The following is a 25,351-nucleotide window of genomic DNA, read 5'->3' as shown; positions in this document are numbered from 1 at the left end:
CAGAGCCCCGGGACCGCGGGCCGCGTCCCGTCCCGACCCGCCAGGGCTATCCTGGAGAGGCCCGGGCTTCCTTCCGCTCTCTTCCTCCCCACTTCTCAGCTGGAGGCCCCTCCTCCCCGCAGCCCGGGGTCGCGGGGTAAGGGGCTGCGGACCGGCTGGTCGGCACCCAGCCCACTATGGCAAGAGGCTGCCTTTAGTGGAGGGGCTCCAGGGCTGCTGCCAGCTAGATCACTCCAGAGCCATCCGAGCCCAGAAAAGGCCAAAGAATCCCCCGTTGCGGTGGGCAGGGCCAGCCTCAGCTTCAGCTCTCCTTAGGGGTCGACCTGGAAGGTCAGAGGCCTGATCTGGCTGCCCCATGATGCTGGGGGTGGGGGAGGGGGCCCTGGGCCAACCTGTCATCTGCAGCCCAGGGACAGCACTGCCTACGCAGGACCACTCCCCCCGCCCCCCCAACTCCCTGCCCAGCTTCCTGCAGGGACTTAAGGTTTTCCACTGCTGCAGAAATCAGGAGGTCTCACCAGACAGTGGTCCCAGCTCCCGGGGGAGGGGCTTATGAACAGGAAGCCCTCTGGATGGTGCCAGGGACCCCCGTGACCCACATGCCTGGGACTGCTGTCCAAGGGCCCTGATTGGGGGGCCAGGCAACTCACTATGAAGCCAAGATGACCATCAACATCTATTTATTGGACAATGGCAGGTTCTTTCCCCAAAAGTACAGCCTGTTGCTTTATTCAGGGATTTGTACATTCCAGCCAGTTAGGGGAGCCGGGAAAGGGATGCTCAGTGAGAAGCAGATGTCTTGGAGGTCATGTGCTATCAACTTTTTTTTTCTTTTTCAGTTAAAGAAAAACTATAATCGAGATCCCACTCCTACGTTAAAGTGAGATGGGAAAAACTTGATTGTTTGTGATCTGGCATGTATGTATCTTCTCATTTCATATGTACAGTTTATTGGGTACTGCTACCGTCCACCGGCAGAATACCTACAGGTAAAAACAAATGTCTGGGAGGAAAAAGTATTAACAAAAGGAAGTTCAAAAAGATGGCTTCAGGCGGGTGGCGGCCGGGCGCCAGGCGGGCTCAGTAGAAGCAGACAGTGTGCAGGAAGGTCCTGCCGCTCTTCTCCTCGAACTCCTGCAGCAGCTCGTCGATCTCGTTCTCCATGTCCTCCGTGTGCTGGATCTGGAGTAGACAAGAGACCCACCTTGAGCCGCTGCCCCGTGAGGGGAACCCACCAGGGACAGAGACACAGAGCAGCAGCAGCCAGAGGCCAGCCTCAGAGCTCAGGCGAACACGCACTTTAGACACTCGCTGCTGTGCTGTCCCCACAAATGGCAGACCCAACCTGCCCATGTCTCCCCGCAAGGAAGCCCAAAGGCCGTCCTGTGCACAGCAGGGTGTCGGGCAGCACGCTGTACACCCCCTGCCAGCTGCCACTAGTGTCTCCCAGCTGAGGCCCACTGAGCGTGCAGACGTGGTGAGATGGCCCCTGGTGGAGAACCACTGCCTGAGGAGGAGGCGGCATGACCAGGGGCAGCCCTCGGGTGGCCTGGGGCTGGCCTAAGGCCGAGGCAGCTTGGTGCCCTAGTCTCGGCCTGCAAGCACTACCTCTCCTCTGCAAGCTCTCACAAGCATGACCCAGGTGGGTGTCACGTGTGCTATTTCTAGGATGCGTCATCCCCTTCAGCCCTTTCTCTTGCATGATGGCCAGATCATAAGTGCAACGGCTGGAGCTTCGGCAGCCACCCTGGACTGTGTGACACACTGGAAACAGAAGTTGTGCTGGGCACAGTAACAAGAGAGCAGGGGCCTGGGCCCCTCACACAGCAAACACATTCACACCTGCCTGTCTCTATACTTCTTGGTTAAGCCACTTGTTTTCCTCATTTTCCAATCACTCAGTTAGTTGGCCTAAATGCAGAAACCGCGGGTGAAGGTATGACAAAGCATAGCAGTTTCTCCTTGGATGGGTTCTTTTGCACCACCAAGAGGAAATGTCTGGCTCTGAGCACAGCTACACAGCAGGCGTGAAAGAACCTGAAGTTTCCTGCACAAGGGAGGATGTCCACGGCCACTTGCGGAGGGCCAGATGTCTGGAATGATAAGCCCAGAGGACGAAGAGGACCAACACCCTTTAACACCATCTCTGGGGCTCCCAAGCTTCAGTAGGTGTTGGGGTCCTGGCAGGAGGCCTGTGTCCATGGAACCAGCACGGGGTAGGGCGCTCTCCACTGCGACTGATCAGTCTAAAATACTCAGAGGGGGATTCTCTAGCCAGAACCAACTTGCTGACCCTCATACTTGTGGGCACCTCTGCAGTTCTGGGTTGTAACCTTTGGAAATAATCTGAACATGAACTGAGTGGCTGGTCAGTTTCCTGCTGAAGCCCTGGCGTGCAGGAGGCGGCCCAGGCAGGCCGATACTCACACACTGGCAGAGCTCGCAGATGAGGAATGCCCCCAGTGTGGCCTCCTCATGGTTGTCCTGGATGTCCACGTTGATCACGTGCACGGGCTGGCAGGTCTCCTGCTCCCTGGAATTCAGATCTGACCATGACAGAAGGACGGAAGTCAGAGGCCTCAGAATCAGAGCACAGGAGGGTCTGTGATACTCAACTGCCCTGGCCTCTGGGGACTACAATTAAGGACCCACATCAGGCATCTAACCAGGCTGCACATTTCCTGCCACCCCAGAGCCTCATGCCGAACACAGCTGTGCTGGGAGGAAAGCTTGTGCTCAAGTGGGACCCCTAGCAGTTTGGTCACACTCACAAACACCAACCAGCCTATGGTGCAGGGGGCAGTAACAATGCCCTCACTTGCAAAGGACCATGCCCCAGTTCCTCTGCACCATGCATGCTCTTTCCGTGCCAAAAAGACCCTTAACACACATGATGCTGTCACAACCAGGGGTGGTTTTGCCCTGATGAACGCAATTACCCAGAAGGCCACCATCTCCTGCCCCCATCCCCCTCCCAGGACCCACAAAGGTCAAGGGTCCTTTGTCCACCTCTCTGTGGCCTCACCCAACTTCCCCTGCTCACAGGAGCCCACAGACACACTGACTCTTTAGGACCCCATGGACTGTAGTCCGCTGGGCTCCTTCATCGATGGGATTCTCCAGGCAAGAGTACTGGAGTGGGTTGCCATGCCCTCCTCTAGGGACAGACACACCAGGAATCCTTAATCAGCCCTGGGCCAGGACCAGGGACCGCCCACAGGAGCTGGGCTGCCTCAGAAGCACTGGATACACAGCAGGGTGGAGGGCATGGCCTTGGTTAGCTCCACAGTGCAGGGTCTGGCCCTGGGGCTGGCTCACCTTCCACCACCTGGTCGTACACTCGCTCTTCACAGGTGAGGATCAGGTCAAACAGGTCTTTGCAGTTCTGGAACCTTTCTGGCCGGGGCTTGATCCTCTTATTTCTGTCCAGCATGTGTAAAATGCCATTCTGCGTATAGCTGAGTACTCGAATTAAGGAACTTTCAATAAAGACCCTTGTCATTAAGTTCAGCAGCCCCACACCCCAGCCAGCAGCTCAGCACCCCAGGCAGGCCACCTCCCCAGCAGGAGAATCAGGGTGGTGCAGGTGCGGGGTGGGGGTGGGGGGTTGGCGCGCAGAATGTGCTAGTCCCCGCAGAAGACAAGTCAGGTGGGGATGAGTGCCTGCAGCTTACTGTCTGGACACACGCCCCTCAGCCTACCAGGCTGCCTTTAGACTCACACCTTTCCAGGAAGCAGAGCAAGTGTCTACAGCCTTCTCTTCTGTGTCCCCCAGATCATGGATCGAACCCCTGCCCCCTGCAGTGGAAGTGAGGAAGTCAAGTCCCTAATGGCTGCTTTTGTCCTACAGCTTCTTGGCCAGCACCCACAATGAACCGCAGCCCTTCGGCAAAGACTGAGCTCACATGGACACCCAAGTCTGGCTCAGTCACCACAGTGAGGAGATCCAGAAACCCATCCAAGAAAGGACACGTCAGTGGCAAGAGTGTCCAGGAGGGAGAAGCCTTGGGTTAACTGAGGGCAGAGTCAAAGAGGCGCAGGCCTGGGTCCCTCGGAGACTGGATGGGACACATGGGTGCCACAGTCAGGGTCTGTGCCAAGCAGGTGGCCCCAAGCTGGAGATGCCTCCCCAGGGATCCACACAGGGCCCCACCCAAAGGCCGATGGCTGTGTCCCTGGCCCCACGGGAGGGCTCGCCACTCCAAAGATGGGGCCTGTAGTCTCTAAAGGTCATTCCGGATAGTGTGGGACAAGCATGTCACCCACTCTACTCAGGGACACAGATTAGTTGATTTAGGAACTCTGAGTGGTACATTTACTGTCTTTCCCAGATTTTAAATTAAGATAGTTTATTTAAACAAGCTCATATTACTCAAAACACATTTCCTACCATCCTGGATGGTGAAAACAGCTTTTAACATGCGGGCAGGGGGGGATGTTTTTGGCTCTGGCCATTTTAGAAGAGTGTAATGCCTGGGGCACCACACTCTGGCCTGCATCCCTGGCTGCTGTAGTTGTGCTGCCACACCGAGGTTGGCCTTCCCAGAACCCTGTCTTTTGGATGCCTGGCACCCCTGTCCAGGGAACATGGGCCAGCCTGGCATCCATGTCCTGTGGAACACGGGCCAAGGAGGCCCTACATGGGTCAGGCTGGTGGAGGAGGCGCCTATATCCCCACACTGGCTGAGACTTGCTGCCAGACAGCCCAGCTTCAGGGTACACCGAGACTCACAGTGACAGCCACAAGAAGGCCACCAGGCACTCAGGAAGCTGCGCATCAGGGTTCCCAGCAGCCCTGCAAAGCCCCTCCTCCTTTCCTCGACCCTCAGGTATTCACAGAGATGACCCAACAGATGAAATTCAGGTGATGTAACTAAGAAGAAAGGGCTGAGTTGAGAGATCAAATCCGCTCCCTGGTCAGTGCAACAGGAGAGGGGTAATGGTGGCCTCTGGGGATATTCTCCAGCAAATATCTGAGAAGCAGGGTCCAGGCCGTGCTTGGCAGGACCAAGGCCAGCATATGCTCGAAGCCCTTGAGGGTGAAGCTGCAAACCACCGGACTCACAGGGACCCAACTGAACTCCTGCTTCACACCTTGGGGGACAGTTAAAGTGGGGGACAGGACAGGGTCATCTGCCACCAAGATGAAGCGTTTATTAGGGTCTGGCTTCTGAGGGAAGGCCCACCCATCCGGGGTCCGACCAGGTGGGAAGGACATGTTAGGCCCCTTGGACTACCCCCATGGATCCTCAGGTGGCCAGTGGTGACCCTGGGCCCAGGTGCAATGGTGAGCCTGGCTGAGCACAGTAGGTCAAGGGCCAGGTGACCCGCCACAGCAGGGAGCCTCCTCGAGGGAGGGAAGCTGGCTGGGGCCACCCCTGGAGCACACACACTTGTCAGAAACTAACCCCTTGACAAGTGTGGAAAGTGAAAGTGAAAGTTGCTCAGTCGTCTCTCTTTGCGACCTCTTCTCTAGGCCAGAATACTGGAGTGGGTGGCCTTTCCTTCTCCAGGGGATCTTCCCAATCCAGGGATCAAACACAGGTCTCCCATATTACAGGTGGATTTTTTACCAACTGAGATATGAGGGAAGTCCAAGCAGTCTCAAAAGTCCAATCCAGGTGAACGGAGGTCCTGGTGGGTGTGGGCAGAGAATGCAGCATCCAGGCTCCCACCCCCACTCCAGCTCCAGTCCTGGGGTGGCGGCCATGCATCCCCAGCCCCTTGGCCTGCAGACAGTGCATCCCAACTACTCTCAGCTGGGGCTGGTAAAGAATGGCTGGGGCACCTCCCTTGCTGTGTGATTGGTGGCATCTCGGGGCAGTGCGGGGGTGGGGTGGGGGGTGGGGGTCCTGGGGAAGACAGGAGGGTCTGCCTCCTGCCAAGCGAAGCACAGAGGGTGATTCTGAGACACTCGGGGGTCTCAGCCATCAAAAGACACACACCCTACTGTCAGAGGAGATGTGCTCTTCAGCAGCTTCTCCATGAGCAACCATGGGTCACTGAAGCAACCCCACGGGGGAGCACCTGGTTCAGGATGGGGTCCTCAGGGACTGTCCTGACAGTGCAATAGAACATAGCAGGCACGGGGTGGCTCTCCTCCAAAGTTCCAGAGCAAAAGGCAGGCACACCAATGAGCTGGAGATACACCCGTGGGCACCATGGGCTGGCCTGAAGGCCGTCTGCTAGGGGAGCCGCACTTGCTCATGACTGGAACACCCAGGGCCTCCGGCCTGTTCTAGGTCAAGGTAGCTTTTCAGAAGTGAGGTTTGGCCCTTACACAGGTGTCCTCGGCTCACAAACAGGTTCAGTTGAACATTTGCCTCAACAGCGATTCTCAGAGAAACGGGCCTCAACAATCCACCTGGCAACCATGACAGATGGGCACCCACGGGCAGGGCCTTACTGAGCCCTCAGCAGTGAGGCAGCCGACCCTGTGGAGTGCAAGCACGTGGCTGCTCCTGCCTCCCCAGGAGCAGGTGGGGGTCGACTCAGCTGAACAGAGGTGCCCATCAGACGAGGGCCCAGGAGGGTGAGCCGAAGGGGCTGGGTAGACACAGAGCAGGGCCCTGGCACACAGCCCAGGCCGGGAGCCTGGGGTCCAAGCAGAGATGTGCCCGTGAAGGCAGATAGCTGAGGGCGGAGGGGGCAGATGAGCCAAAGTGAAAAAGTGTTAGCTGCTCAGCTGTGTCCAACTCTTTGTGACTCCATGGACTGTAGCCCACCAGACTCCGCAGTCCATGGAACTCTCCAAGCCAGATGCGTGAGTCAGACAAAGGGATTCCAGGGAGGGCAGACACACCGGAAGAACCGCAAGTCGGGGTCAGATGCTCCCCTGAAGGGTATGGGTTTAAGAGTGGAGCCCAGACCCCATGTCCCCACTCAGCCCAGAGGCCCACCAGGGTCTGGCTTCCCTGGGGACAGAAACACTTCCCAGAAGGTGAGACAGCTCAGTCTGGATTCCCGCAAATATCACCCAGTACATGAGATGGAGACAAACCCAGGAAAAGCAGAGCTCAGAACACTGAGAAGAGAAGCAGGGTCTCTGGGAAGAGACAGAACCCTGAGAAGGAGGGAGTAGGGCCAGGGTGGTGCAGCTCCACACCTGTTGGAAAAGAGGCTTCAGGACAATACTGTCCACCACCACCCACGTTCACTCTCCACAAGCAGGCTCTGGAGCCCAGCTCTGACCACGCACTGGGGACTCTCGGATCGGGCAGGCGTGATGACTCGGGCAGGCCCTAGTCTACCATGACAGGAGCTTCACCAAGAAAGGTTGTCTCGGTCTAACCACCATGGGAGTTTTGCCAAGAGAGGATACCCTTGTCCAAGCTGTGCCCCGGACACTGACCCGTCAGAGCCCGAGGACATCCTGGCCCATCTACGTCAGGACCTCTGCTCCTGCATACCACGAGGCCAAGCCTGTCATTTCCTGTTTCAGGGCTGAGCTTGGGATGTGAACCTGGATCCTTTGGTGGGCTTGCCAGGTGGGCTGCGCCCCTAGAGGACACTCTGCTCAGGCATTCTCCTACCTGACTTGAGTTCCAGTTCTGAGCTCATTCCAACAGAAATGGAAGATGCAAAACTCCTCATGCAGGAGCCCAATGCTTCTGGGGAAGGTACTCGAAGGCAGGGACCAGCCCCCAGCTGCGAAGCTCAGGCACTTGCTGCCCCGGAAAGGTGACAACTGGCTGGCCACGCCCTGGGCAAGAGCTGAGACTTCTGCAAACCCCGCTGGGCCAAGCACAGCACCAAGGTCAGCAGGACCTTGCACCCCTGGAAGCCCACAGTAACCTCCCAACTCCAAGTCCAGCAGTCTGGAGCCCTGGTCAGCTGCCCTGCTCTTTTCTCTGCTGATTCAAGAGGGTCAAGACTACCCTCAGACCCCTTCCAGTCCTGAGGGAGGCAGCTAGGAGCCCTCTCCCTGAACATGAAGCCTCCAGGCATGGAGGGATGGGCAGCTCAGTAAGGAAATGGGCCTCCCACTCCATCTGGGAACAACTCAATCATTTCATTCAAATTTTAGCCTCATAACACAGCGACAACCTTGCCACCTTCACTTCGGATGAGCGCCGAGGCTGCACAGGGCCAACCCTTGCCCATGGCTTCCCCATGCCACTTACAATCTGCTGTCACAACAACCCCAGGGATTTGTGTCAAAGCCACTGGCCTGGTAAGGCCCTGTAAAAAAGCACAAACCCAAGAAGCACAGGTGCTGGCCACCAGAGGGCAGGCTGGGCCCAACCCTGTCTCCACGGGACCATTTGTGACAACCACGTCCCCAGATAGAAGACTTCAGATCACAATGGGTGTCTCAAACGCACGTGCTGCAAACAGGACACCCCGGAGGACAGCACAGGGCAACACGGGAAGTGTAACTGTGCCATTACACCTGTGCCACACGTATTATGTACAGAAAGGATAAAAATCCGAAAAGCAAACCTCTTGGACAGAGAGAGTGCTACCAACAGCTGAAGGCTGTAGGGGCCAGAGGGGACCACCCAAGGGGACTGGGCCTGGGCTGGCGGGGCTACAGGCAGCCGGGAAAGGGCAGGATAGACAGAAGCCGAGACCCGGCCACAACTCCCCAAACTGCAACTTGGCAGCACAGCTGCTGTGGTTGGGCCAAAGTCAGTAAAGAATGGACTGGAAACCAGTAAATACATTTCATTTGTAATCATGTCCTACACGTAACCAGCTGCACCACACTATTCACAGGCCTGGGCTCCAGGGCACGGTTGCCCCCATCGCCTGCACACACAGACACACACACACACACCTGGAACTTGGCCTGGGCTCACAGGTGGGGGTCTGATCAACCAGCACTGCCCCCAGCGCTCCCTGGATGGGCACAGCATGAGGGGCTCCACGCACCTGGCCACCTCCGCATGGATCCTAGGGGGGTGAGAAACCACCGTATCTCTTCTTCAAAGGAAACATTGCCACCCGCCCACCCCCTTCTCTAATGGTGTTAAAAACAAAACTGGGCCACCAGAACACAGACTGCGACCCTCAGTGTAACTGGAAGGATCCATGAGGTCAAAGGTCAGGGCCTCATTCTCAAGTCAGCCTGAAAGGAGCAGGTGACAAGCGTATCATTAAACCAGAGTTGGTATCAGTAGACTTTTAAATAAGGTCGACTGCTATCCAAATCAGGTAAAAGGCTACGTTCATTTGAGAAAAAGCTCAAGAAAATAGAACTTTAAAAAATAAATTGGCTGGATAAATAAAAACACAATGGGGAATGTATCTTTAGTCTTAAGTGTTTTGTTTTAAATAGACACATACCTGTCCCCAGCTGTCTGTGTGCAACACCATAGAAATGTTAAACTTGAAACAAAAGCAAAAGCTTCAGTCCTAGGTTGGAGCATTTTAGTAATAATTAACTTATTTTTTAAAACTTTTTGAGAAAAAAATCCTCAAATGATGAATTAACTCTGCAAACATCAAATCACTTCTATGCAGAATGGTTCGAAAACACAAGAGACCCCAAGCATTGTACAGTGGGCGGGGGTGGGGGCACGTGTTGACACTCCAGGAGCCTCTCTTCTGCCCATCCACCACCGCCCACCCTCCCAGCAGCGCCAGGCAGATCTGCCCCAAACACTTTGAGTTCAAGGAGAAATAAAATGACCCCCTCCCTCCCTGAAATTCCAGTTAGTTTGAAGCAGAAACAGCCCCAAGCCCAGGGTGGCCCCTGACCCAGACGCCCCCAACTGAGCCCACTCAGAGAAGGTTGAGCTTGGCCCTCGAGACAATGCAATCGGCATGAGAAAATTAACTGTCTGGATAAGAAGATGGTTGGGGGCTGGTCCCAGACGCCAGTGATCACTGCAAACCGACCCGTGCCCAACAGGGCTCCCCTTGGGGACCTGTGGGAGCAGCCAGGGTCCGGAGGTGTCTGGGAAACACCACAGCCAAGGGAAGAAGAGCCGTGAGCCCCAAGGGCAGGACAGAAGCTGAGAGGAGGCCACGGGAGGAGAGGCGCTGCCCGGTGTCCCCTGGTACCTACAGGACCCTAACCCAAAGGCAGCCCAGCAGAGCCTGTCCCAACAGGTTTCCCGCTTTTTTCTGGGGGTCACGGTGACAGCACATGTCCTGACAGGGCAGCTACGCCCCTGAACATGAGCCAGGGAGATACGGGTTCCATGCCAGGGAAAGGCCCTCCCTGAGAGCACCTGTGACACCCCTCGACCTCCACCCGCTCCCAGAGTGGACATGTGCTCCAAAGATACCCTGGACAGGTCCCTCACTTCAGAGGATGGCGCTGGGAAGGTGCAGGTTCACCTGTGGACAGGGGATGTGGGGCCGGTGGGGGGAGCACCTGCTGGCAACACAGCTCTGGCCTGAGACCTCAGGCGTGCTTTCTCCTCGAGTCCACATCACCTTGAGAAGGGGTCAATGCTGGAGTGAACATAGCTACACCAGCATCCCAGCTCAGGATTCCTCAGCAGACTCTGCCTCCACCAAGGTCAGAGGAAGCCATGTCCACCGTGTCCACACAGTGCTGGGGCCTAGACCCTCACCCACCCTCAGCATGCCCATCCAGCCCTCTCCTCCTGCTCCTGCAGCCAGGCCCAGGCCCAGCCCCAGGGTAGGGGGTAGAACACACTGCTGATGCCTACCCAGCCCCCACCTCATACCTGTCATAGCTCACCAGGATTCCCAGCCAGCTAGCCCTCCGACGCTGGTCACAGGTTACCTGGAGTTCAGACTCCAGATGCAAGTGCCACTGGGAGGGGACCAGAGGCTGACTGCGCCTCCTCCCCCCGGAGAGCCCTGATCACCCTCACCTGCTGTGGAGGCAGGAAGCACCCTCTCCCCATGGCACCCAGCCCATCTCTTCACAGAAAAGCGCTGAGCAGCAGCACGAGGGTCTCCCTTGGGCCTCGGGACTGGGGCAGCAGAGCCAGGCTGCAGCTCCTGTGGCTGAGTCAGCCCTTCTTCCCCAGGGGCTGGGAATAGGCCAGGGCTCCAGGAACAGGTGGCAGTTGGTGGGGGGTGGGTGCAGCTGCTGTGTGTTGTCATGAGAACACACTCAGCCCATCAGTCGTCAGGGGGCTGCCCTCCACACATAGGTGTGAGCAAGGCCAAGAGCAGATGGCTCTAGACTGCAGATGGTCACAGGGTCCAAGATGACTGGGGCACTCCTGGAACACACCCTGAGGAATGCTCAGCACAAGCTGTCACGTGGGACTTGCTCATGTTGAAAAAAATATTCATCAGGGTGATTGCAGCCACCCTGCAATGAGCACCTGGCCGGCCCTGGAGGGAGCTCCCAAGGCTGCTGAGTTGCCGAGCACCTGTCCCACCACTGCCCAGGGCCAGTGGCAGGCGGTCTGGCGTCGAGGTCTGCAATGGCCTCACCACCCTGGACACCAGGCAGAGAGAAAACACTGGCGTGGGCTACAGTGTCACCCGCTGTCTACACACCTGCTGCAGGGTGCAGTGACCAGGCCTGAGGCTTCGTACTCACTCAGAAGGGACCCAGCTGGCCACTCAACTTGCGGCATGGTCTGGCAGACATGAAAGCTACTCTTCTGGCCTCATCTATCTTTAAGGCCATAATTTTAAGCATGAGTGCTTTTCTGAAACCCAACAGCTTAAGTATCAGCAAAACTGGATCAGAGTTTCCCTGGGTACCAGTGCCTGGCTTAGGAACACGCTCCCATGTTAAACAGACACCATTTTCAAAAACCACTTGAGACCACAGCTGCCAACCAGGATGAAATGAGATGGGGTCAGACAGGCGAGTTTGTGTCCAGGCAGGTATGGGGCCAGGGAAAGCGACCACGACTGTGAGCAAGGTGGGCAGGCGGAACATGCTGACAGTGGGAGCCTGAAAGAGCCTGGGCTTCAGGTGCAGAGAGCATCTCCAGGGCAAGGGCCGGGAGCTGGGCAGCCACCCCCCAACACCCCCCTGAGCACAGCACGAGAAGGCGGTAACAGTCTGAGAGACCACAAGAACAAGGTTCTGGAAAAGCCTAGGGGCCTTGGAACAGGACGGAACTGCCGTGTCCACTGACTTCGAACCCATGATGGAGGTCTGAAGGCTGTGGGATTTACAATCTTAGAAATCACCTTTATTTTTATCTTTTACCCCAAGAGAACAAAAAGTACACAGTGGAGAAGTGAGTGTAAACATAAATCTAAGGCCTAAAAAACAATGAAACTGAGAAGATGAAAATGAATAGTTAAAAAAAATCTAAACCCCAAAGGTAATTAGTTACAAAAGATCCACAAGATAAACTGGGCAAGTCTGCTAGATACAGCTATACAGGCAGCCTCCAGCTCCGAGGACAAGTCAGGATCTGGGAACGTGTTATATTTACACCTGCACTTCAGCTCACCATTTGGGGAGCAAGTGGTCACACGAATTAAAAATTTTACATTAACTGCATTTATAGCCACACATTCCTTCCCATGCTAAGACACATGGTTTTATAATTCACAAAGCAATTACTTGAAACTTACATAAAGATGACCCTCTAAGGAGCCCCAAGGACCCCACCTGACTCTCCTTTCTGGGCGGCCCCTCCAGTGACTGGGCTCATGGACCCTGTTCATCAGGTCGCAGGCAGGCCATCCTTACGTTTAGAAGAAACCACTTCTGTTTCCCCAAAGGTGGCCAGCAGGCTGAGGCTAAGCCACAGAGTCCACACAGCCGATGCTGGGAGCCAGGGAGGACGTTCAGTTGTGGAAACTGGCTCTGGCAGGAAATGAAAAAAACCTGGATGCCTCCACCAACTTGACCCCGGAGCTACATTAAAGCCCCACGTGGAACACCAAGTTTGCAGTGGGTCTGTTTTTAAAAGGACTCCAAGGCAGAGGGAACAAAGAAATTAAGGTCAAAAGGGAATTTACACTTAAGAAAGGCCAGCTGAGTACCTGCTACAACTTGTACAAACCTCAGGTGTCAGGCAGAAGCCAGCTGCTACAGACCCAAGTCGTATGACCTGACAGGTAGGGGTGGGCCAGAGGCTGTGGGGGTTTCCTGGGTGAGAACCTTCTCTGTTTGCTGGTTGTACAATCCTGGGACCCACACACTTGGAGTGGATGGACCTCCTTATAGTCAAGGACAGGTCCCACCTTGGAGGTGTCCGTGTCTGGGAGGGTTAGGTGAGCCTAGACTTCCTGCACTGCCAAGGACACACCTCACCAGGCGTCTGGCTCTACTCACGGGCTGAGCGACATTCAGCAGGTGCTGTTCACCACACCTGTCGCCAGGGGCTCGAAGCAGGCAGGCCCCCAAACCCTCCTGTTTGTGGACAGGAAATCAGAATCAAAACATCTACTTATAGCCAAGTAATTAACACCATTGAGGGCTCAAGCACTACAGGGTCCTCGGCCCTGCTGAGTGTCCTCAGGGCTGTCTCTGTCCCCACCAGCACCTCAGTCTCAACTCCCGCCTCTGCCCAATGACTGGCATTTTTTCTCCCCTGAAAATTTGAACATTTACTGAATGTTGGTTTACATCTTACAGTATTTTCTTAGCTTTGCATTGCAAATTACAAGAACCACCACTTCTGCAACAGCCCCGGCACTCATGCTACAGTCCTGGGTTTTCAGCTAGTCTGCTGTGTCCCAAACACATGGGGACATAGGGCTTCCAGTCCCACTTGTGATCACCAACCTGCCCAAGTCAGCAGACCCTCATTCTGCCATTCCCTTTATGTGTGGAAGCCCCAAATCCCCCACACTCCTCCTTTAAAGGCCAAAGGCTGACTCAAGAAGAGCCAAGCACTGCATGTCTGGCCCCTTCCCACCCCCAGCTAGAGGGCAGAAATCCCACCCAAGTGAAGCAAGAAACCAATGATCCCTCCCAGAGCCTCATGAGGGCGCGGAGAGGGCAGTCAAAGGGTGTGACTGCCGACAGCAAGGACAGCCATCCCCTGGACACTCCCAGGGGGCAAAGGCCTGTGCAGTCACCCTGGAGGAGCATCTGAGCACTCAGGCTGGGCCCTGCCCCTTCATCTCAAGCCACCAGGGGCACACACACGACACCTCCAGATTTGGTCTCGTGTGTGAATGCTTATTCAGAGAGCGCTCTGATGTGAGATAACCTGGAGTACAGTGACAAAGGGAGCACAACAAGTACACTATTACCTGTTTCATTTCTCGTTGAGTTTAAGAGCTTTTAAAATATGAATGGTGCTAACTGAAAAATAGTCTTCAAAAAGAGACAAGGTCTCAAGATAAGCTATCAACACGGAGTGTTTGTGGTGCAAGTACCAAAAGCGTGGAGTGAGGCTCCCAGCTCTGCCCTGGGGAGCAGCTGTGGCAGACACCTCTGGGCAAGGCCAGGGCGGCTCTCACTGCTCAGACCTCAGGGAAGAGTCTCTACCAGAGCCCGTCACCACCATGGAGGCCAGGACACAATTGGCAGCTTCCCAGAAGTGCTCCCAATATTTTCTAATGTGGGTTCTGGGGCTTCTGAGAAGGGGACGTGGGTCAGGTGTGCTGGGGGGCCCTGGGGACTGTGCAGGGGGCGAGTCCTGGACCCATGCGTCAGTGCCTAGCCAAAGTACTAACAAGAAACACCTGTTTCTGCCCTGATGCTCCCACCCGACGTTCCCCCTGCAACTGGGAAGGAGCAGGTGCAGTGACGGAGCATGCAGCAACCGCCTGCGTCCAGTACTTTTGCTGGAATGGCCTCTGGGGTCCCTCGCACCTAACTAACTTACAGGTGTACAGAGGACATTTGTAGTTTATTAAAAGACTGCAAGAGTGCCAACGTGAAGACAGATTTCCACATGGCATCTACACTCCTTCACTTGGAACGTGTCTGGGTTCCACCCCAAGAATCACCATCACTTGAGGTAACGCGAGGAGGCCCAGGAATCTAAAGCACTCGGGGTGACCCCGAAGGTCCTGGTCAAAACCCAGCCAGCAGGATGGCCTTACCATCCGCAGCCTGGGATCACGTGCGCAAGAAGCTGGTGAGTCTCAGGGAGCAGACCCAGTCTGCTTTGTGTCTTCCTGCAATGAGATCCTCTCAGATTACCTGCTTCTAACACGCTTCCTCTGCAGCCACCGTGGCCCTCCTGTGATCTCCAGACCACCACCAGGGTGGGAGGCACCCCTGTGGACCAGGGCACACCCGCACGCACACCTACCTGCAGTGCGCGAAGCCACAGGGTTCGGGCTCCCACCTTCCTCACCTAAGCTGCTCTAACACCGCACCAGAACCTTAACCGACTGTGTCCACGTGGTCTCCAACCCCTGGACTGTCCCGTAAGCACAGGGACAGAGACCCAGTGACCCCGCACACCTCGCACGGGCCGCCGCATCCCCCGCCTCACAGGTGCCCCGAGGGGTGCCCACAGCTGACACGTGCCAGAGACAAGCCCTCGGGGTTAAAGGGCAGCCATTGGGATGCAGTTCTTTGTCTTTCCTAAGGAGATCGTTGTACATCTGGTCATATGTGGTTTTGAAATCATAAACGTTTGGTTTGTCAGGTGCTGGTCCTGGAAGCTTCACGTGAGTTCCTGTTCCGAAGGACCGGACGCTGAATCCTCGTTTGCTGAAAGACACAAAAGGACAGAGAATCACAGTTGGATTAAACAAGACAGAAAATGCTAAAACGGAACAGGAAATGGACTCGAACAATTTTGCCATTCACAGAGAACATGTTCCTCAGTTCTTCTTTTTTTTTGATGTGAACCATTTTTAAAATCTTCATTGATTTTGCTACATTATCATTTCTGTTTTACGTTTTGGATTCTTGGCCATAGGCATGTGGGATCTAAGTTCCCTTGACCAGGGACTGAACACACATCCCCTGCAGAAGGTGAAGTCTCAGCCACCAGACCACCAGGGAAGTCTCTCCATTTTTAAGTATTTTATACTCAAATCTTAAAAAACCCTGCAGCACATTACACAAGCTAGATGAAGCCAATCCAAGGAGAAGACAAAGAACCAGTGAACGCCAGGGAATGAGGCGGCTATCTGTGAAAGCCAAGGACAGACACACAGTCGAGTGAAGTTCACCTAGAAAACCCTGTGGTCTGACTGTCGTGCGACTCTTAAAAGGAAACTGTTTGCCCAGATTCCCAGCTGCCCTGACGCCGGCTTCCCAGGACTTAGACAGAGGCCCCAGAGCCCCCAGGGCAGAAGCACCCCCACAATGGCCTCCTGCCTCGAGGCAATGCCTGTAAGGCCTGAAGACAAGGGGATGGCTGAGTGTCTCCTGATAAATGGTCAGGCAGGCAGGACCCGCAAGTCGCACACGGCACCCACGTGGCCCCGTGGCTGTCCTCACTCCAGGGGCTCTGCTGCAGACCCCGTGTCCTCTCAAACTCAAAGGCTGGGAGTGCTCAAAGTGTCTGCGTCAAACAGCCTGCTCACCCTCATCTTGTGTTCACACACTGCTGCATGCCCGTGTGGATGCGTCCCTACCCACCGACTTGGCAGCCGACCCAGAGACCGGCAGCGCTGATGTACTCTTCATGGTGCTGTGGGCTCTGCAGCCACCTCTCAGTGTCTCAAGCTTTTTTGTACATTTTATCGTAACTCAGGGGTCTGGCTGCTTCTGGAGCTATTTTTGGTCATCACAATGGGAGGCCCACAGAGGAGCCAGTGCATCTGGACACTCGAGGCCCAGCACCCAGAGAAGTGCCAGCCTGCGGCCCCTCCCCCACCACGTGGGCACCCTTGCCAGTCACTCTCTGCTGAAAGGGGGATGGAGGAGGAAAACCTCACTGGGCCATGATGCCCATGGGGCGAGACCCACGGTCCCTCCCACTAGACACAGCAATTCCAGAAACCCAGTTGAGTCACTGTTCTCCCAGAGAAGCAGGAAGGACCTGGAGGTCACTCAGGGGTGCCACTGTGCAGATGAAGGGTCCAGGAGCAGACACCATGCTTGGCACCGCAGAGCATCACGGGCATACATTTTAAAAGCATCTCATCAAGTTTGTGTCTACCAAGCCCTGTCCTTCCACCCCTATAAGCCAAAGCTGTGCCCCCACCCAAGCCCTGAACGTTGCCCATGATGGAGAACATGGACGACAGCAGAGATGACTGAGCATACGGGGTCATGGCCACTTGAGATGTAAATGGACCTCAAAGAAGGGTGGCTGGAACGCAAGGGCCCCCGGCAGATGCCCACAGACCATGGCACCAGAATCTGAATCCGTTTCCTTAGCAGGTCAGGAATGCACAATAGAAGAAATGTTTTCTGTCAGAGCACCAACAAGCTGGGGCTGAAGGCCCCCCTGACAACAGCCCAGGGGACACGCCCTCCCAAGATGGTGACGGAGGACAGGTCACAGCCATGTCCCCACAGAAGCACACAGCAGGGGCCATGCTGGTCTTGCTGGCTTCACGATGGCTGCTACTCCACAAGAACTGCCCAAAACAATCACCTTATCCTCACAGAGCCAACTGTCCCCATCCCAGAAATACCCTGGAGGGAACAGGCCCACCAGGGAGGGATGTGTGCTATGAGAAGACACATACCCACAGAAACACAGTCCCCAGGGGACCTGGGGCTGACTCCAGTTCCCAAATAGAGAGCCTAAGGTGTGACACCATCAGGAAGCAAGCCGGGGGGCTGCGTGAGCACAGCTGTTGGACAACCATCTAGGACCACCCTGGGTCTGTCCCAAAGCCACACAGGCGTGCACAGGATCTGGGGAGAAAGGTCTGTCCTTTGGTGGCAGCCCTGATTCTTTTAAACACGTCATCTGAGACCAAATAATGATAAATTAATTATGGGAGAGGGCCTGTGAGGTCAGAGTAAGAAATCATGGTTAAGCCCACTTCTCTCAGCTAGCTATCTATGAAGTCGGCTCCAAAAAGGGTCCCAAAAATCATTCTGGGGAACAATGGGAAAAATAAAACGTTTCCCAACAAAGGTACGTTGAAGATTCACTTAGACACAGCTCCTCCATCACTCTTTAAAAAAAAAAAAAAAAAAAGTATCTCTATATCTCAGTCATTTCCTTGTGGTCATTCTTTTGAAATATTTATCCATTATTAAAGAACTTATTCCATCCTGAAGTGTGGCTCAGATGGTAAAGTGTCTGTCTGCAATGCAGGAGACCTGGGTTCAATCCCTGGGTTGGGAAGATCCCCTGGAGAACGAAATGGCAGCCCACTACAGTATTCTTGCCTGGAAAATGCCATGGATGGCAGAGCCTGGTAGGCTACTGTCCATGGGGTCACAGAGTCAGACATGACTGAGTGACTTCACTTCAAAGAACTTATTTACATGAGCCTAACTCTTAAATCTGGGGCTTTCCTAGTGGCTCAGATGGTAAAGAGTCTGCCTGCAATTCAGGAGACCTGGGTCTGAAAGATCCCCTGAAGGAGAGCATGGCAACCCACTTCAGTGTTCTTGCCTGGAGAATTCCATGGTCAGAGCAGCCTAGCGGGCTCATAGAGCTGCAGAGAGTCAGACATGACTGAGCGACTAACACAACTCTTAAATCTAAGTTCAAATTTGTTAAAACGGGTCCAGGTACAACTACTCTTGAAACACATTAATGAAATACAGTGAACAAACCTTAGTTTAGCCCAGCAGAAGCAAAGAGATTATTAAAACCCCAATGGCTGAGGTTTTAAGGAAAACAATCACCATTTCTACCGGCGGTAGGTCTGTCGTAACACCTTGATCCAGGAGTATTTTCTGGAGCTTGCTATGTGCTGGGATTCAGCAGCGATCAAGAGACCCAAACCCCCTCCTCAGATACTCTGGGAGCATGGCATAAAGGGAACCTCCAGGACCCAGGTGGCGGGAAGCACAGGACAGCAAAACTATGGCCCAGGGGTGACAGCAGAGTGGAAACAGGGTGCCCTGGGGGCCCCGACACATACTGTTCTCTGTGATGCAGACCCCAAATAGGACCCCAGGATGTGTCAGGTCGGGGCAGTGCAGGGCTGCCACTGAAAAGCTGCCCACAGGGTTTCCAGGAGATGGAGAGGCCCCAGCACAGCGTCTTTTGTGCCCACCCACCCTGTTACTGCTGGGGCAGCAAGTCCAAGCTGCCTGGGTGAGTCATCTCCTCTCTTCCTCTCCTATTACAGAGGAGTCTGAGGTTGGAGTTAGGGCCCAAAGGAAACACTGTCCATATGCTAAAAGTAAACTACCCCAAAGATAACCTGGGCTAATCTTTCAGCTGGCTGACCCTTACCAGGGTATCTCAGAGGATGCCTGCTGGTGTCTGAAAGGCTAGGTGACCCTCTCCCCACTAGAAACTATCCGGCCGGTGGGGGGCAGGGGTGTGCAGCTGTGCCCTCTCACTGCCTCCCCAACTGCCTGAACAGTTAGTTACCCAAACATATTTAAAAATAAAGTGAAACCCCCCAAAAGAAGAATTCACTGGCAGAAGCATTTAAACCACACACACAAAAAAAGAAATTCGGCTTGTTCTTCCCCCAGCAAAATGTTCACAAGTGGCAAAAAGGCTAGTTAGCAACAGAAGTGCTCTCTCTTCTAAGCTCACGCAGCTGACAACACAAGCCCATCTTGTGTGACTGTGCACAGTGACAATGTGTTTCTTACATAAAAGGACTGAGCGCTATAAAAGTATTCCTGACAACCAAAAAGCTTTAAGGGCCAATTATTTCGTATGTTAAATAAATCTTCCAGACAAGTTTTTATCAAACTTGTTTTTATAAAGGTATCAAAAAACTATCACTATCAGAGACATACTTTAATTATGTTAAATATTAAGATAAAAAAATGTTAAAGTTAAAAAAAGATTATAGTATCATAAAAAATGCTGAATTTTGGAAAACAGAATTGTTTCAGTCCTGATGTCTAAAGGTAAAATAAAAAGTTAAAATGAACACTGATCATGAAAACACACAAATTATCAGCACAGGTTATGGGTTATGGTATTTTCCCTATTTTCTAGTGTACTTATTAACCTAATTCAAAGCATTATTTTGGCTAAGACTGAAATCCTAGACCACTGCCAAACTTCTCAAAGTATGACCTGCCTCTAAGCGGGACACAATGTGCTCACAATGATGTCACCTTTACTACAGGTAAAACCATCCATGACTTAATCAGCCTAGTTTCTAGCTACACAACGACCCCATGTTTACCCAACACAAATCAACTGCTCACACACCATCACACTTCCAACATCCGCCTGCAATTTCACTGTGGTACAGCCACAAGCCTGAGATCAACTTCCTGAAATGTTAACATTCCAGTAAGGTTGATGTCACCACTAGCAAAACACTTCTCAATAAATGTTTTCCAGGATTTATTTTACTCCTGCCATCCCACAAGGCCAAGTAGAAACCAAGAGGCTTCTCAGCATGAGGTCACCGTGCACAAAGCTTGTGACAAACATACACCGTTTTCCCCACGAGAGCTCCTGCTTGGATGTCCCTGCTCCAGGCTGGCTCTTCCTCCACCCTGGCTTTTCGAAGGTCAACTTGCTCTTCCGGTCACTGCTGGCCTCCCCAGGGTGGGGGCCAGCACACAGCAGGTTTTTAAGATCTAGCACTTGAGTGCTAGATCTTAAAAATGCTCAGCCCCAACACTGCGCTAAGCATTGTTTATCATAATGAATCCGCCCAACTATCTTTCCTTCTCTGGGCTCGACCTGTTCTCACCTACAGAAGGTTGGTGATGATCCTTAAGGCAGGGAAAATGTTTTAGCTGCTGGAGCTGATATTATGCTTGGTCTACCCAGTTTCATCTCAATGTTCAGATACAAACAGAAATCTACCTTCTTCCAACCAATCCTTCTGGTCTTAGTTCTGCCCCCTGAAAACAAAAACCAAAACACAATGCAGAGTCCCTTAAGATCTATGAAGGCAAATGTGTCCCTTGTAGGCACCTCTTCTGCCATCCTTAAAAACACGATTTCAAATCCTTCCACCTCCCCAAATGGTCTCCAGTTCACCTTCGCCAAGTGTACCCAGAAAAGAAATATAAAAAAATGCAGCCCAAGGGGCCTTGGGCAGAGCTAACCATCCCTCCCTGGTTTAGGACAAGACAAGGGAGAGTTCAGCACCACCATGGGGAGTGTGCCGTGTCGAGTGGCCCAGGGTTCAGATCCAAGGTACCCCTGGGAGAGGAGGTCTGAGCACCTCCACCCCACTGTGGCTGGGGTCTACATGCTCCACTGAGGACACTGACACTTGAGAGCCCCACCGCAAATCGGAGAATCACAGGGCCTCAGCTGCCTGGGCATTCCCCACACCCTGGATCTGGATCCTTCTCCAGCCCATCAGACGTTACTTGTGCATCAGGACTGGAGCCCCGTGTCCAGAACCTTGCTGTTACTCACCAGCTGGGGCTTCTGGCTCTGGGTCTTATCCCCTCACCTCTGTCAGTGTGGACATCTTAAGAGTTGTGAGGATGAAATGACATATGCATTTGTAAAGTACCTGGTACAGAGGGGCTCAAGAGATGACGCTAAACTTCTTTCTTCCACATTTGAAGCCTGTCTGCTTATGTTCCCCAAATCACACTACCCAGGAAGTTACAATTGAAAACAGACCGAGAATTCACTTTAGTAAGTTATACAAATCTTTCTTTAAAATTTGAATTACTACAATTAAAAATATAGCTTCCAAAAATCAACATGCCCCTTAACATCCAGAGATAGTTTGGAACAAAAAAGTAATTTAATTGGCACCAAAGGGACATCTTAATCTGCAGAGTACCAAGAATAGGAGGCTCTGTAGAAACAAACAGTCTTCCTACACTCCTTTTAAAAACCTAAAGGATTCCCAGGACTAGTATTTCAAACAATTTAGTCTCAAAAGATCAAAAATGATTACCCTAGGGAAATTATGGCTAGCTCTAGAAAATGCCAACCTTTGTTAACACTTATATTCAACTTGTCAGAAAAATACAGCCTGAGCTGATTTTCAACAGGGCAAAAAAACTGGATTTTAGTAATAAACAATCTAGCATGCATATTCCACTAACTACATTTGTTTGGTCTGACGGTTAAGATTCCACGTTCCTGATGCAGGGGGCCGGGGCTGCTGCATGGTCAGGGAACTAGATCCCACATGCTGCAACTAAGACCCAGAGTAGCCTAAAAAAACCTACATTCCCTTTGACAGTTCATTTCAGAACTTTTCCTAAGCACAGTTTTATGCAGTTGTAACTAAACTGCAAATGCAATTTCCCTGTTTTCACTATCATACTTTTTTTGTTGGCCACGCCAAGGAAGCAGGACCTTAGTTCCCTGACCAAGAATGGAACCTGTGCCCCCTGCACTGGAAGTGCAGAATCTTAACCACTGCTGCACCAGGGAAGTCCCTTATCGTTATCATTTTTAAATACTTTTCTCAATCATCTTTAACGCCTATGTCTCATGTCTCTACATCTTCTATAAGCGCTCCTACTTGTAACAAAAGTCATCATATAAATTACTTAAAGATGCTATTAAACCTTGTAAATTATCCAAATGGAGAGAATATCATAGTTTCAAAAGTGAAAAATGACATGAAAATTTGTTCAATCTCAATAGCAATTTTAAAGCTAAAGGAAAGGCAAAGTTCTTATTTTGCCCCAGCAGCATGAAAAGATGTAAATAATGCCCATATTGTGAGGAAATGGGAGTTCTGTAAATAGGCACTTTTCTGGAAAGCAGTCTGGCAGAATGTATGAAAATGTAAAATATGCCTACCTTTTAACTCAGCAATTCTACCTCCAGCAATTTATGGCAAGGAAATAACTAGAAAAGTGTACAGAGAGACATGAATGGCACAAGGATTTGGACATTATAAAACTGAGAAACCACCCCACGTCTGTCACTAGGGATGATTACCAAAGTAACTACTGCACAGGACTGCTTGCGTACTCAATCAATTTTGAAACCACTGCCATTACTCAATCTGAACAGATATGTTTAAATCCAATATACTAAAATAAAAGCAGAAATGAACATTGAAATCAAACTACGTTGGACATCCTGTGGAGAGATTACAGAACAGTGTTTTGATCTCTCTTAAGTGTGTGTATGTATATACAGAAAACATCCAGAAAGAAGGATGTACACTGAAACAGTACTTCAAGTGATTCTTATCTTCTCCATCTTCTACAGCAAGGACATTTTGCAACATGCAAACACTATTATTTTAAAAAGGAAGACAGTCCCCCAAATATTAACATCTTAGGAATTAAGATTCATATCTAAAATAACTTCACATTCATGAGGTAAATACTGTATGTTACTCTAAACTTACCTCCTTTGGCCCTCATTCGTGAGTAAATTTGGAAGACAGTAAAATGGCTAAAAGTACACAAGCGTTCCTACTTGGTGATTATCTCCAGGGGCTCTTCTCCACCCTCCTTTCCACAGGAGTACCAAGGCTATACCATCTACTTCAAACTAAGGAAGGGATTGTAATTTGCAGTGACTGAGGACTATTAGGTAGGCAAAACTTTAGAAATGATTGAACAAATTTGCTAGAGGAAATTTAAAAACACCTCCTTTTGTAAGATTCCATCCCAACTTTGTTATGCAGAGAAGAGCTTAAAACAAAGAATCCAGAACCAGCCAGAGTCAGCAGAATGAGGTGGTCTCCAGGTCACTTGTTATTTTAACTGAAGATATTAAATTTCATTTTCCTTGAATAATTTTCCACGAATGTGAACTCTGCAGTCTTTTCTTTATATTTACCACTAAAATACGTATATTTTAGTGACTCTGAACAGATATATGTAGTTTGGGGATCAGATAAAGCACACTGTAATCCTCGGACTTTCCAAATTTTAAGACAACTTTAAAAAATTCTAGTTTAGAAAAAAATTCCACATTAATTTGTTAGGTTTCAAGCATACCACACTGGACCAAAAGAACACATTAACTGAATACTGTGTATAGTGTGGTAGATCTTAGGGAAGAATTAAACTCCTAACTAGCAGATCATGGACACCTGGTATGTCCAGCTTCATAAAGAACGAGGAGTGCAGAAAAACTCTGATTTCACTGGGAGAGTCAAAGCTGACTGCGGCGGTACGGGAAGCGAGGCATGGTTGCCCTTTAATGTCCAAGTAAGCAAACTTCGGGAGAAAAAGCAATTTCAACTTTATTTTACTATCAAAGATGACATGTACACCTAACTTTTAACTGTAACACAAGGGATCAATCTCACATTCTGTGAAGTGCTTTTGAACGAAAAAAACTATCAAATGGGAATAAACTTTTATTAAACGTACACATCAGAGTCGCAAAAAGGCAGTTACCACTGAAATATAAACTAAAAGAGTGAAACCAAATTCACGTGTGGTTCAGAAATTGTCGACTGGAGATTTTCCAAAGGAGAAAGGAATTCTTTGCATGAGACTTGAAAAATGTAAACAGGAGTAAACACACAAATGTATTAAGTTAAAACAGGCCACTTCCGTGTTTTTAACGACTTGTGCTATCCTGAGGTTCTGTCGTGCCAAGTTTTCCACATTTGATACAAGGCGACACGCCCTGGACAGAGCCTGGCCGTCCTCTCGTGGACCCTAAGCTTCGGCTTGGAACTTACCACCTCACTGCAGAGCATTTAAAGGAGGTCACTGTTTTCAGATACAGATATGAGTACTAAGGAGACACGAACAGCATAAGCCTTTCAGGTTTACGAGCAGCTTTCGAGGTTCCCGTCATCCGGAAACATTTCGGCTCACATTCTGCATTTTTCCTGACACTAGGCACATATGGGAGAAACCGGACGAACCGAGCTTTCTCGAGTCCTCGCAGCACACGGCCCCGGAGCCAGTAAGCACGGACGCCGCGCGGCCTCTCGGCCGTCCTTCGGGAGCCGCCGAGTACCGCCCGCCTGGGAACCCGGGATGCCCAGCACCGGTCGGGGAGAACCGGGGCTGGTAACCGCCGCCACCCAGCACGGGTCGGGAGCCGGGATTGCCCGGCACGGGTCAGTCCGAGCCCAAGATCCGGGGCCGCCACCCAGCATGGACCGGGGAGCGCCGGGGCCAGCAACTGCGGCCGCCACCACCCAACACGGGCCAGGAACCGGGACCGCCCAGCACTGGCCGGGTAGGTCCGAGACTAGGAACCAGGACTGCCCATCACGGGCCGGGGCCGGAAGGACGGCCAGTCGGCCGGCGTCCGTGGGGCGCGCTGGGCCAGGGCGGAGGCCCCAACTACCTGAGGATGTTGTGCGCCTCCATGCTCCGGTTCTGGTTGCTCGAGCACACCACCGCCACCCGCAGTGGCGACGACGGCATGGCGGCAGCCGCACCGTCTGCGACTCCCGCTTCGGGACTCCCACCCAGCCGCGCCGCTTCCGCACGAGCAAGATGGCGGCCTCCACGCCCGGAAGTCATGACGCGGAAGCGGGGGCGCCGGCGACGTAGCGCGTCAGGACGCGCGGCGGGGGCGTATGTACGGCGTCCAGGCAGCCTCCCCACACCGCC

At 52.5% G+C, this 25,351-nt stretch overlaps 1 protein-coding gene and 1 long non-coding RNA gene across 2 annotated transcripts; both read right to left on the bottom strand.

Moving 5' to 3' along the window:
- Nucleotides 1-663: 663 nt before the first annotated feature.
- SSU72 (SSU72 homolog, RNA polymerase II CTD phosphatase) lies at nucleotides 664-25,351 on the bottom strand. The gene is made up of 5 exons (XM_055582515.1): nucleotides 25,083-25,351; nucleotides 15,380-15,523; nucleotides 3,319-3,458; nucleotides 2,428-2,546; nucleotides 664-1,182 (listed from the first exon to the last, which is right to left on the bottom strand). Exons 1-5 carry the CDS (start codon nucleotides 25,259-25,261, stop codon nucleotides 1,081-1,083), a joined length of 684 nt encoding a protein of 227 aa, XP_055438490.1. The 5' UTR covers nucleotides 25,262-25,351; the 3' UTR covers nucleotides 664-1,080.
- LOC129653150 (uncharacterized) lies at nucleotides 14,012-15,373 on the bottom strand. The gene is made up of 2 exons (XR_008714963.1): nucleotides 15,117-15,373; nucleotides 14,012-14,979 (listed from the first exon to the last, which is right to left on the bottom strand). It is a non-coding gene; the product is annotated as an uncharacterized LOC129653150 (long non-coding RNA).

This window comes from Bubalus kerabau, chromosome 5, assembly GCF_029407905.1.
Source record: "Bubalus kerabau isolate K-KA32 ecotype Philippines breed swamp buffalo chromosome 5, PCC_UOA_SB_1v2, whole genome shotgun sequence".
Taxonomy (NCBI): Eukaryota; Metazoa; Chordata; class Mammalia; order Artiodactyla; family Bovidae; genus Bubalus; species Bubalus kerabau.
This window is presented reverse-complemented; position numbering and strand designations above follow the sequence as displayed.

What these genes read in the sequence shown, in the direction of transcription:
- SSU72 (XM_055582515.1), bottom strand. Translation starts at nt 25,261, where the DNA reads ATGACTTCCGGGCGTGGAGGCCGCCATCTTGCTCGTGCGGAAGCGGCG. An exon ending in GAGGCGCACAACATCCTCAG is followed by an intron (nt 15,524 to 25,082) that starts GTAGTTGGGGCC and finishes TGTGTCTTTCAG; the next exon opens with CAAACGAGGATTCAGCGTCC. An exon ending in CTTAGGAAAGACAAAGAACT is followed by an intron (nt 3,459 to 15,379) that starts GCATCCCAATGG and finishes TCGAGTACTCAG; the next exon opens with CTATACGCAGAATGGCATTT.